The sequence below is a fragment of the Manacus vitellinus genome, unplaced genomic scaffold, assembly GCF_001715985.3.
Source record: "Manacus vitellinus isolate BGI_N305 unplaced genomic scaffold, ASM171598v3 scaffold_6_pilon, whole genome shotgun sequence".
NCBI classification, from domain to species: Eukaryota; Metazoa; Chordata; class Aves; order Passeriformes; family Pipridae; genus Manacus; species Manacus vitellinus.
In genome coordinates, this window is record NW_021940750.1 from 26,243,056 (window position 1) to 26,256,930 (window position 13,875).

Below are 13,875 nucleotides of genomic sequence, written 5' to 3' on the forward strand. Positions count from 1 at the left end.
GTCCTAAGAAATCCTGTTATTTAATTATGTGCTTCTTTTCCAAAGCAAAACGTGCTGCTCAGATGGGGAATAAGTACTGTGAATGATGAGGTTAGAAGCATTTAAACCTATTAGCAGTACAGGTGGCATCTTCAAAACTTCTAGGAAAAGCCAGGACTTTACTTTGTCAATTTTTCAAGGGTTTTAAGATAAATCAAGTCTACTGTATTTGGAGCTATCCGTGCATTTCTTCTTCCTCTGAAAGAATATGTAATTAATTAAATAGGTGATACTGCAGTTTTGGGATGAACATTTTTAGTCAAATCTTTCTCAGCTTCACTATTTTCATAAGCAGAATGTGAAAAATAATAGATGGTAGCTGATATAGTCTTTGGAGTAGCCTGACATTACTCAGGTTGAGCAGCCTACTCTAGTGGAAGGTGTCCCTGCCCATGACAGGGAGATTGGATGAGATGATCCTTGAAGGTCCTTCCCAACCGAAAGTGTTCTACGATTACTTGACAAACTCAGATTTTATTCCTGTGTCCATCCATCAGCCCCCTCAGCATAAGTTTTTTCTTTCAAAATGTCAAAAAGGTGAGAAATTGCCTTTGCCCCTTTTATAAGTCCTAGCTTTTGAGACACAGATCAATGGGTAAGAAACTCAGAGATGATCAAACAGGAGTTCATCATCATATGCTCATCGCAAGCACTCGCAGAATTGCCAGTTCTCAGTGATATATATTCAGTGATGAATATTCACTGAAATCTCTGATGATGTTGGCTGTCATCACTGTCTGCCAGTTTTTGTAATTTTAATCACAATATTAATATCTGCTTCTGCTTTTATATGGAATATTCTAAATCCTTACTGTACACCATGCCAATAGCCTTTTCTATGTGGTGTAAGCTCGTGGGCCTTGCTTTATATTTGTAGTTCCTGCAGCACCTGCTTGGAAACTGTGAATGTTTTTGCCTTTATTCTTAGCTTTTTGGGGCTTTCTCTCAGTCTCCAAGGAACTAAAGCAGTGTTTGTGCTGTCTTTTATGCTATGCTTCTTTGACCAATCCTTCAGTTTGATGTATCCAAGCATCAGGCCAATCTAATTTTCTGGGTGAGGTTTTCATTTCCTTGGAGGTAGCAAGGCTGAGGCCCTTGGCACATGGTGGTTCTGGTAGCGATTGCTACCAACCTTCCTCTCTGCCATCAAGATAAGACTTGAAATTGATTAGGAAAATGTAATCACACCCAAACACACCTGCACATATACTATTCCTTCTCCTACTGAAAATGTAATTTTCTTATCTGTGTCCAGCTTCCTTACAGCCTGTAGTGCTGCAGATTTTTTTTTCTTTACTTTTTTGAGCTTAACACTCAGAGCTGAGGTCTTTTTGCTTTAGATGAACCACAAGGGACATTGTTGCATAAAGTTGTTGGTATTTAAAGCCAGGGAAGAGGATTCAAAAAGACACCACTTGGTTTTTTTCATCAGAGGGGAACCAAAAAGCCCATAGTTTTACCCCCTAAATGAGAAGACATGCTAAAGCTTTACTTTAGGGAAAAGCTGTATATGCCAACAATAAAACTCACAATAAGCAAATTTAAACAGACCTTTGAAAATTCTTAAAATACAACCAGCTTTGTTCTATTTAAAAGGAAAATTTTAGAGTAGATGAACCTATAACTCAATTAGTACACATCACTATGTTCCTTTGCCTTGATAGTTGGAGTTATTATGTTTATACAGACTGATTGACTGCAAACAAACCCTTGGAACAGCATTAATTACATACAAAATTCAGATGAATTATTATCCTGCCACAATGAATAATGGCTTGAAGTTACTGTTATTTGTTAGTAAGGTACACTATTCCACAGGAAAAAAAGGTTTCTATACATGTATATCAATTTGACTCAGATGTAATTATATGTATTTTCCAGTTTTGCATATATATGAATCTTGTCCACAGAACTAACACTCATCAGTATTACTGTACCCTTACCGAGGTAGCAGCTGTTAAGGATGTTTCAGCACAGGGTTTCAGGTTGTCTTGGTTTCAGGCACATGCAGGCAAAAGTGCCTTTTCATACAACATATTAAAATTAAGATGTGATTAAATATTAAATAGAAATGTTAATAAAATATATATGATTTAATTAGACAAATGTTTCTATGTTTTGAGGCTAAATAAAAACTACACAAACCTTTAAATGACTGTTACAAGGAAATTTGAAAATAGCAATAAGGTACTTCAAAACTGAACCCTGTTCTATCCCTATAGAAACACAAAAGATGTACAGACTTACAAATCTATCTAGGGCTGATGGAAAGGCACTAGGCATAGCACCTCTGGCATCAAAAACTACATAAAAATTATAAATGGAAACCCAAAGGTAGGTGTAAAACATTTATACATTGAATTTATTATCACACAGGAGCTGTAACAAGGCTCTGTACATCTCTTACAGAAGACCTGGAGTGAACCTGAAATCATATAAAGCAGAATGACAAGGTTCCATAAATTATCTTATGTGAAAAACTTACAATGATGAAAATTACAGACTGCCAAAGAGTCATGTATTGTTAAGGGCCACACAGACATTATAACAGTGGTGTCAACAGACCCATCAAGATGTCTATTAAAATTTATCTTTTATTATATTTTTCATTTAATGTTGTCCCTTTAGCATTTTTTCTACTTATGTCTTTTAGATTTCTTAGCATTGGAAGCTTTTCCTAAGCTAGGTTTCTGTTCAAGGCAGAACATACAGTTTCTCTGTGTGAAGTGAGAGAAGGGCAGTAACAGGTACCCAGCTCTCCAGACAGGTTTTAACAGTGACTCACTGTGAGCTGAACTTTGCTGTGTTAAATACAGCACACACTAACACAAAACCAGCTTTTCTGATGTTTTCCAGAACAAATCAGTGAAAGCCCAAGGTTTTGCTATTTCTAACCTTGGAGTCCCATTCACACTTGGTGTAACACTAGCCTACATTTGTGTCACAGGGTTGCATTTACAAAAGCCTGTACTCAGAGGGTGTGCACAACCTCTTCTGTTATGCACAATCTCTTACACAAGTCCTCTACCCCTCTACTGGCACAGACAGCACACGACTCATGCAGTCCTTGAAGGATTATCTCTCTCCAGTCCTTCAGCCTCATTTAAACTGTCAAGAGTGCTGTCTGTCAGCTGTGACAAGTCTTCAAACAAGTTAGAGAGTGAAAAAGATCTCAGTACCTATGAGAAAGTGTAGCTTGTATTTGGGTAACTGTATTTATTGTTTAATCTATACCTTATACCTTTACTTTCAGCATCAGTATTGTCCTTTAGGAACAGACTGAACCCCGCTAGGAGCTCTGCAGAAGGTTACATCTCTCATCCTGCCTGTGCGTGACATTGCAGGTGCAGACTGGCAGAGATGGAAGCCACAGTACTCAGCAGAGGTCCCAGGTCACCAAGCAGCTAAGCACTCATCTTAGCAGTCTGTTTGCAGATATGACTCAGCTGTAATAGCCTGGAGACATTTCCAGCTTTTACAGCTCTGGAGTGCTGGAGATGCCCAGGCAGGAGGTGCAGAGCTCACTCAGGCGGGTAGATCTGGAAACAGAAGAGCATACAGCACATAGGAGTGCTGTTATAGCCATGTATCCCTGCCTCCCTGGACAGGCTGAGCCTTTCTGCCCCACGTAGCCATCTGCACAAAAAATTGCATTGCAATTAAATAATGCTACCACACACCAGGCTGTCCCCAGTAAAATATCGTTTTGTCAAATAATTGTTGCATTACAGGAGAGGTTCATGGCTAGCTCATCCTCCCCTCCTTATCAGAGAGAGGATCAAGATGTTGAAATTAATGGTTGTGACAACATGTATGGATGTGTCTCACCAACCAGCCATGCAGTTCAGATGCTGATCTTCCACTGATGGAAAATCACAGAGGTGTCTGTGTGCATATGTGTGTGTGTGTGTGTGTTTCTGCATCAATTTAGCAAAATAAGTGTGTGTGTGTTTCTGCATCGATTTAGCAAAATAAATGACATGAGATTTTTTTTCATATCAGAAATTGGACCCAAGTGCAGGTTTGTTGCTGTCATCAACAAACTTAGCTTTTAGCTGCTGTTACTTGTGACAGCACTGTGCCTGCTTCCATGGTTGTGTCCTCTTACACAGTGGAAGTCTCACAGAAATGAATCTTTTTCTTCTCTTCCTGGAAAGAAGGACTTAATGTCTTCATTCCTTTCTGGAACAGGACACTGTTACAAGCTTGCTGATACAGCAATGTCATAAGGGCAGTGATGGGACAATATTTGGGAGTACTTTAGCTGTTCCTTCAAGAGTGTCTACAGGTGAGAATTACTCCAGTAGAACTAGTTTTGCTAGGACAACTTATTCTGCTCAGAGAGCATCAGACTAGGCTATTATGGCAGAAGCGAATTTTGCCAAATTATTAGTGTCTGCACACTGTCAGAACTGTGCACAGTACAGGACATTTTCTCAAGTCTTTGAAGTATAGCTTCTGTTAGAGTTGTTTCTTCTGTCCCTGTTTTAGAAGCACAAAACATCCTTATGTAGATAGTTCACTGCAGAATGTGTCTGAGGGAAGGAGGATTAGTATCTTTGCAGGTATCTAAGACTTCCTATATTTCTCTTTCCTAATTACTATTTTCTTGATGATTTTTTCACTGCAGTTGAAAGTCTTGATCCTGTTTAGTTTTTTTTCACAACTTTCATGATCCTCAATCATTTTCTTGTGTTTCTGTTCCACTGGTGAAATTCATAATTTCCCCAGTGATTCACTTCCAAAGTAGAGCTGATAAACAAATAAACATAAAATACATTAGGAATACAGACACAATATCACAAAGAGCTCTGATTGTAGGCTAAACTGGAATGCTGTTTTCTGATGATATTTATATTTCTGACTTCACAATGATTCATTATTGTTGCTATAGCATTGCCCCCTCTTTCTACCCACTTCCTCTTTGTGGGAAGGGCAGGAGTAGCAAACTGCACACATTCAAAAAGGAAATGAAAACTCTCAGAAAAGAGAGATATTTTGCAGAACAATAGAAAGACCCAATCTCGTGATGTAAAATTAACTGTGAAATCTATATGTCTGTCCTAGTCTTCCTACCCACACACACTATATGAGGTGCTCCAAGCTTCGTTCATGAGGGATTAGGTTTGATGAACTGTTTCTCATACCCTTTCATGGCACCAAGTGCACCGGGAAATGAAAACTCAAGTTTTAGTTAATGCAACCTGTGAATGTCAGGACATACAGAATTAAAACACAAAATGTCCAACCATGTATCACCAGGCAGAGAGAGATAAGTGTGGGTAATGATCCAGGAAAAATACCAGTGGTTGGTAGCACTGAAACAGTTTACAGAACAGAAAAGATGAAATGACCTAAGATTGGCCTGAAATGGGCAGTTGGGTTCTCTGAGGCTGAGTGCTGTGTGTGTGACATACCAGGATGTGGGTGGTGTGAGTCCCCTGAGCTGTGCACCCTGGCTGTGTCTGGGTAATGGGATGTGATGGGTCTGGGGGACCTGGGCAGAGCAAGAAGGGCTGGATGGGAACACTGCACAGCCTCATAGCAGAGGGATGGCTGTTGGAGCAGGGAGGTGTTTTAATTCACCTTTTTTAGATTTTCAGGGGCTGGTAGATCAGGGTATTGAGGAAAGAAAATAGAGAAACAAGATTTTTTTTTTTTGTAGAATTGATTAATTATAAAAAGTTGATGCCTGTTTCCTCTTGTTAGGTTTCAATATAATCATTTTACTGTTAGATTCAGACTAATATCTGCTTAACATTTTTCACTGTTTACTCTCTGTTGGAGGATTCTGCTTTAGGAGAATTTCCTGTTGGACCTCAGTCCTTCTTATCGAACTGGTTATTGATAAGAATTACAGCTGCTTGCTTTTCTCCATTTATACCCAGTACTTACTTCAGGAAATCATAAAGGATGATTATGTTATACTATCGATGTGATTTCACTTTTTAATTTTTCTTTTGTATGAGTGTATCCTTTTGGAATGTCCACACAATATCAACTGAACACACAGGTGGATTTTATAATGGTTTGCACTAACAGACTTCATAATAGAAATTTTGCTGCCAAAATAAAATCTGAAAATTTATTTTGCATAGGAGGTGTGTTTAGAAAACTTTTACTGACTCTACTTGGAGTATAAATTCCTTCTAACTTGAAAGAAAATTGAAGCTACAAGGAATGTACTTCCTCAGTTCAGCTGAATATTAGGAAAGATAAAACCGTTTACAGTGGTCAATGAATCATGGGGCAAATCAGTATCGTACTGATTTCAAAATAGGAACCTGAAATTTTTACTAAGAAGGCTGCCTTCATTGCTGGGCTGGTAAAGTTAGGATTTGTCATGCATTTCTATCAGTGGTGGTATTACAATGCCATGTCTGCAGACGTGTCTAACAAATTGATTGAAATACTTTTTAGTACCTTAAAAACATTCAATTTTTCCAACTCAGAATGATCTGATTTCCACTTGATTAACTATAATCTCAATTGTTACTCGAAATAACTCTTTCAAGAAATGTCACCCAACTTGTAAAATAAAATTCACTAAGTTTGATCAGCATTCTCTCATACCATAAAATCATCAGCATTTTTTTCCTGAAGTTGCTTCCTGTTTTTATTTCTTCATCACAAGAAGCAATTTTGTATTTTCAAATAGTCTCCAAGTGTCAGCCACTGGTTTTATTTCCTCTTTTATACAATTTCATAATTTCATTCTGTATTTGCTTCCCAGTCTGCAATGTAACTTCTTTCTCTTTCACTGTTTTGCTCTGTGGGTCAGGCTGGTACTGACATTATTCACTAAGTCATTTACCTTTGATACGTTTGACTGTTGGTTTCTCTTCTATTCCTTGTACTTGAGTAGTCTCTTTCAAATTGCCAGGACCAAAGCTTTTTGTGAAGGACTTTCGGAAGAACTCAAACATGAAAATGCTGCATAACAGAGTGTGCTTTATAGCCTAAAATCAGGTCTGGTGCACAGAAATGAAAAGGTAGCAAGTGTGACAACCATTTGTAGAACAGGTTGCAAAGATGTTCCTGGAAACCATGGGTCAGTAAGTCTGTCTTTGACAGAGGCACATTAGGGAAGTGTAAACAAGAATATAATAGGTCAGGACATTTGAAAAGGTGATGCAGCTTTTGCAGAGGGAAGTCACATCTCACAAAAATTACAGTGTATCTGGACTTTCAGAAAGCTTTTACACAAATGTCTTCACCAAAGCCTCTAAAGAAATAAAGAAATAAAACTAATGGGATGAAAGGTGGAGTTCTACTATTGATAAAGAATTGTTTAAAAAGAATAGCAGAAAAGTCTAGGTATCAATAGTCAGTTTTCAAAATGAAGGCAGATTAACAGCAAAGTCTCTGAGGTTCTTTGCTGACAACTGCACATTTTAACAGTCATAAAAAATATAAGAAAAGAGATAAATACATAACAACATTTCCTTAGGATAGTCAACTATAAACCTGACTGTATGAAACATGGAAGGCCTGTTCATCCCTGGTTCAGTTTGTAAGGTACTCAGCATCCCAAGTGGCATGTCAGAGAGAGCCTCAGCTGCTATGCAGAAACCTGCCAGACATTTACTCACATTACGTTTTGGAAAAAAAAAATTAAATTCCACAATATTTCAGTGGCACCCTACACTCCATTCTTCTTTTCTACAATGAAAGAAAAAAAAGGTATTTTATAAGAAAAGTAGGGAGTTTGTGGTTTTGATATTTTGAAATGAAAAGTTTTATCATAAAAATTCCGAAAGAATAGATTTAATTTAATTTCAACTGTGTCAACCTTTTACAATTTTTCCCTCTTGCATTTCTTGGCTGAAGCAATTCACTAGATTTACTTAGATTTGTACGTATTTCAGACATCTCAGAAGTCCATTTGGGGAAAAATGCATTTACTGTCAAACAAATACTGATCTATAATATGGTGTCACAAATTAATCCCAGTTGTAATATGGTGATGGTCAAACTTAACCAGGCATAATGTGGCCCAATACATCAAAATACAGGGCATTTCAGGAAATGAAATAATTTCTGGGACTAAAAGTTTACAGCTCATTATCTTTAAAGGAAAATTTGTTAAACTAATATCTTTATACTGCTTTCAGTTTTTCTATTATAGCATTTCTTTGGAAATGTTAGTGTCGATTGCTATCATATATAGGTCTGTAAATAGAAAAATGAATTAAAGTTTTACATTTAATCCAGAAGGTAAAAAAGAGTGCTCCCCTGAAGAGGAGGAGGTGACAAGGGACAGTCACCCTGAGACTCACTGCCTCTCTGGATCAATGTCCTGCATCTTTTGGTATTCATGGTTCACCATGATTTCCTGATGCCTGTTGAGTTCCTTTGTAAAGCCTTTGCTAGTGATTTTTTTACCCACACAGAACTGAACTCAGCAACAAAATCCAGTTAGCTAAACAAACAAACCTGAGGAGCTCAGGCTCTGGCCATGACGCCAGTGGCAGGATCCTGACAGGAATCTGTGGGAGGCAGCCCAAAAGCCTGTGCCAGAGGGTCCCCACCTTTCCATCTCTGCCCAGCCTTCATCTGCTTCTCTTCTTCAAGGAAAAGGGGGGGCTGGGATGTGGCAGCCCCTCACTGCCCTTCCCACCGCTGCTTTGGGCAGATCCCACCAGGCTGCAGAGAGATTCCTCTTCTCCATTGGTCTTTACGCCTCTGTCCACAGGGTGGAGGTCATGACTTGCATATAAGCCAGCCTGCACAGAAAATAAGCATCAAAGCTAGGATTATAGAGGCATCAGATCATGGAGCAGAATGGGAAGGTGGAAAGTGAGAGGAAATATTTGTGTGCCAAGGGGAACAACAGCAAAAAGATCATCTTGTCACAAAGAACATTTTGCCTTTGTGGTTTGTCTCTTGTTATGTGCCACCCACACAGAGCTGCAGTCCAGCTCTCTCTAGCACAGAAATTTAATGAGGAGGCTGGAGACTCCTGTAGGACCACTTTATGCTGCACTTTGATTGTGGATCAGGCAAAAGTGCAGTGACCCTTGGGAACCCACATTTGGAGCTGTTATTAGCAGGGATTGTGCTGGAGGGGTGAAGCTGAGGGCTGTCACTTAACAGTGTGAGGACCATTGTTAGAAAGGAATCTGTGTTGGTAGCAGGTCTCCAGTGAAGGGAAGAGGAAAATAGTTCAGCACTGATGGAAACATGGTCTTTTCACACTGCATTTGTCTTGTCTTCCAAGCACAAGTGTATCACATTAAATACAATTTCCTTTATTTCCAAGAGCCTTATATCTTTATTTCATAATTAGCATCTCATAGTTACAAAGAGAAAGAAACAAATAATGTCTCATGTCCTGTATGATTTTTCTGTCCTCTCAGCAAGATTGTTTTGGCTTAGTTGTTCAGTTATGTAATCTCTTATTAATCCTATTAAAAAAGCAGCAAAGATTTATCATGAGTGTTACTCCAATTTGCTCAATGGTGTTCTGAACATACTTTTCATTCTTTAGTAATATCTTATCAAAACAAGGTTGTCTTATCAACAGCTTTAACTGAAACAAAAACACTATTTTCAGGCTTTAGGATGGGAAGGATCTGAGAGAAGACCGAAGCACCTATGGCCTGAGAAATCCCATTTCAGGGAATCAGACCAGAGGAGATTTCTGATAAGACTTACCTACAGGCTTGAGCTGTAGAGTGGGATACAGAGAAATAGGAAAAATTCAGCAAAGCTGATTTAAAAAGGGGTTGATAATGGGTGACAGACACCAGGGTCATGTGCAGGGCATCTTTAACGCCTATTGGGGACCTTCCTGAGGGTCTGCTGATTCCGCTGGGGGCTGGTGTGTGCCCCCAGCCTAGGCATACACAGCCAGGCTACAGTGGGTACTGAGTGCTGGGTGGTGCACCACTTGCACTTACTGCAGGAGCCAGGTGAGCCTCAGAAAAATTTCACCTTGTGTTACAAAGATTTGGTAGGGATAGACCCCTGGAAGTCAAGAGCCACCCCCAGGACAGACCCCTGGTGCAGAACAGCACCTTAGAGAAGAAAGCAGGTGTGATAATTCCAAAGCCTGGAAGCGATCCGAGGCACAAGGAGAGAAAGAGTGAACCTAGCAACCCAACCAAAACTCTCCACTAAACTCTCTTTTCTTTCCTATGTTTTCTTCTGCTTTTTGTTTCGTTCTGATTCTGGAGGAAATAGTGGCATGCATTCCTTCCCCTTATGGCTGGGACAAGGTCAAGCACAAGTGGGTTACACCTGGGGAGAGTGTCCTTACTTTTTTGCAGAGCTGAGCTGTACTACAGGGATTTGCTGCCAGTTTGTCGATCTTGCATGGGATGAAACTCCTGACATGGTAATATAGGTTTATTTTTTTCAACTGTTCTGCTTTGTCTTCCAGGGTTTGGTATGACCACCCCAGCCACCGTTGGAGGCAAAATTTTTCTCATATTTTACGGCCTTATAGGATGTGCAGGGACCATTTTGTTCTTTAACCTGTTCCTGGAACGCTTGATCACAGTCATAGCTTATGTCATGAAGTCCTGCCACGAAAGACAGCTGAGGAGGAAAGGCGTTCTCCCTCACAACGGCCGGCGGGGCTCAGGGACATCTGAGGTGGACAGCCTGGCGGGCTGGAAGCCCTCTGTGTACTATGTCATGCTGATTTTATGTGTAGCATCACTCATCATTTCCTGCTGTGCCTCTGCAATGTATACACCAATTGAAGGGTGGAGTTACTTTGACTCACTTTACTTCTGCTTCGTGGCCTTCAGCACCATAGGTTTTGGTGACCTGGTCAGTAGCCAGAACATCAAGTATGAAAGCCAAGGCCTTTACCGCTTTGGCAATTTCGTCTTCATACTCATGGGGGTGTGCTGCATCTATTCCTTATTCAATGTGATCTCTATTGTGATCAAACAATCCATAAACTGGATATTAAAGAAGTTGTCCTGCAAGTGCTGCCACAGATGCCAAAGAAGATTATTTCGTTCAAGGAGGAACGTGGTAATGCCTGGAAATGTGCGCAGCCAGAGAAACATCTCCATCGAGACTGATGTTGTCAATGAGAGTGACACAGATGGACGCCGTCTGTCAGGAGAGATGATCTCCATGAAAGACTTCCTGGCCTCAAATAAAGTCTCATTGGCCATCATGCAGAAACAGCTGTCAGAAACTGCTAATGGGTATCCAAGGCAAATGAGCTGTAATTCAAAGCAAAACGGATTCTCTGGTGGGGTTGGAGCCCTGGCAATTATGAATAACAGACTGGCAGAGACAAGTGTGGATAGGTAAAATTGTAACAGTAATAACAGTGAAACAGTGTGAGCCATTTCAACAAGTATTGAAACAATGTGAATCAAGTGGAAGTAGCTAGGGAGAGAGTGCCACCAGAGGCTGGGATGAATGTGAAGGGCATACCTCCTGATGGAAGACCGCTGACACTTTTTGGGGGCTGTCACTTAATGTTTTTGAATTGCACCAGTCCCAGCCTTCCTTATTTCCCATCCCTCTGCTTCTCAAGCAGGTCACTGCAGAAGGAATTTAATTTAGCCTCCAGATCAAATTTCCATGTCCTGTTCTTTTCCATTTATGTGAGACACAGATTTCAGGATAAGAAATATGTGGGATGGGAAGAAACCAAGTGTGTCTTCTGAACACATCCTTAATTCAAAGGGTTTTTTTGAGCTTTCTGTTTTATTCTCATCATACCTGTTTCCTGAAAGTAGTTCATCTGAGACCAAAAGAGGAATAAGACTTTCTCTATGATATTGCAGATCTAATTTAATGAAAAATAGTATGAAAGTTGGTAGGTATATTTTTGGGTTATTGTGATGCGAATGAGGAGAGAATTTTGCCCTTAGAATTTAATTTAGTCTTTCCTTTAAGAGGATACTGTCAAAAGTGATAGAATAAAAATTTATCCTACTTTTGTTTTCTTCTCTTCATTTGCAAAACATGATTTTTTTTCAAGGCTACTTTTTCTTCTAGAATCGAATCACTGTGGCTTTCTGTTTCAAAAATATCAAATTAAATTAAAAACTGATGTATTTATGAGTGGTATGAATTATTCGACAGTAGCAATCAGAGACTTTTCAACTTTCTGTTCATATTTGGCTCAGTTGTGACTGAAGCAACTGAGTATCAGCATTGTGTAGTGCAACTAGTAACTGAGTTTACGCAACAGGCTTTAGTATGCAATTAGATTGTCATGCCAGCATCCAGGTATTATTATAAATGACTGTGATCACAGAATCACTTTGGCAGTGTCCTTTTTCTCTTTCATGTAATTCTGTAATTCTTCCCCTGTTTCTCTGGCTTTTGGTGATGATAATGACAGGATCCTGATTAGGGAGGTAGAAAATGTTTAACTCCTCGTTTTTCTCAATGAAATGTTCTGAGTGTTCATTATGACTAGAAAAGAAATTTCAATGAGAAGAGTAATTACAGTGAGAAGAACATGAAAACAGGAAAAGAGGTGATCTTTAATGACAGTGAAATCATCCTTTTTAATAGGTAACTGGAGAAATAAGGGATCAAATTACCATAAAGTCTGGAAAGAATTTAAGGCAGACTGGGCTGAATTCCTGATTCTCCTTTATCCATGCAATGCATTAAAGCTAAATAGTATATAAGAGTGTAAATAAGCAGAGTTGGTCACAAAGGACTGGAAAGGAGTAGTACATGCATCAGGACTAAATGTTGCCTCACAGCCAGAAAGACTTTCAGAATACTACCATTTTAGGGAATTTAAAACACCATATGCAGTTCTCATTTTCTCTCATACAGAACAATGCAAATAGCCTCTTCAGTTTAATTTCTATTGGGAATTAATAACATATCCTATTTCTTCATTCTGGCCAAAAGTTCTTTTATTTAGGTTTCTAATACTGTAGAATAACATTTTGATACACATTTAAAGCAATATTTGAATTTGAAAACAAAAACTTGGAATTCTTTCATATAATAAACTAACCCCAGATATTCAACAAATGTATTTAACCAGTGAAAAGAATTGCAGTCTCTTTTGACTTTATTAGAGGTAAAATCCTATTTAAAGTCAAATCCTACTGTCCTTAGTTACAAGGAAAGCTTAAAGCTGAAGTCATTAGTCCAAATTCTGATATTTATCAACTCAACTGTGCAGCAGTGGAATAACCCTAGCAGTATCCCTTCATATTTGCATCCATGTAAAAGCTAAACCAGCTCCCAAACCCTAACTTTGGTGAGAAAAGCAGTCTTATTTGGTTTTTTGTGGAGTTACATATTAGCAAAAATTGCCACAGAGTTAATTTAGATGGTATTATAATACCCAAGATCCATTACATTGTTACATTACATTTTTTTTTATCCCAAGACGTTCTTTGTCTCAACCTCACTGAATAAAAATACTTGGATATAAAAAGAGAAAAGTACTATTCTGAAGCCTTCTTTTGAGTTTCATCCAGCAATACTTCTGTTCACTGCCTGTAACACTAAGATCTCATTGTTATCGATGTATTCCTCATGCTGCCAACTAGCAGAAATAGTTTAGGACTTGACCCATTGCTTGAGCAATCATTAAGATGGTCTTCAGATGGTTTCAACTGCTCTCAAGACATGAGACAGTTATGTTTCATTCTTTGTGGTACCAAGCCTTGGTTATTCATCACCACAGAGGTATCTTACCAGCTATTTTCGACAGATCTGGAAGCATCTATGGTTGCAAAAGCAAGGGACTAATAAATAGTCTTGATCAAAAAGATTTGGCAAGGCTGTCTGAGATCACTGTTGTACACTAACTCTGCTTTCATTGAGTCCTGACCTTCTGCTCTCTCAAGCACTGCCTTCCTCATGACACAAGCCTGCCAGCTG

The 13,875-nt window shown here is 39.1% G+C and overlaps 1 protein-coding gene across 1 annotated transcript in view; it reads left to right on the plus strand.

Moving 5' to 3' along the window:
• Positions 1–13,485, plus strand: part of KCNK13 (potassium two pore domain channel subfamily K member 13) — a 53,055-nt gene extending 39,570 nt beyond the window's left edge. Inside the window, 1 exon segment of the mRNA XM_029964137.1 lies at positions 10,424–13,485. Within this exon segment, the coding sequence (XP_029819997.1) occupies positions 10,424–11,316 (893 nt within the window). The 3' untranslated portion in view covers positions 11,317–13,485.
• Positions 13,486–13,875: the final 390 nt, after the last annotated feature.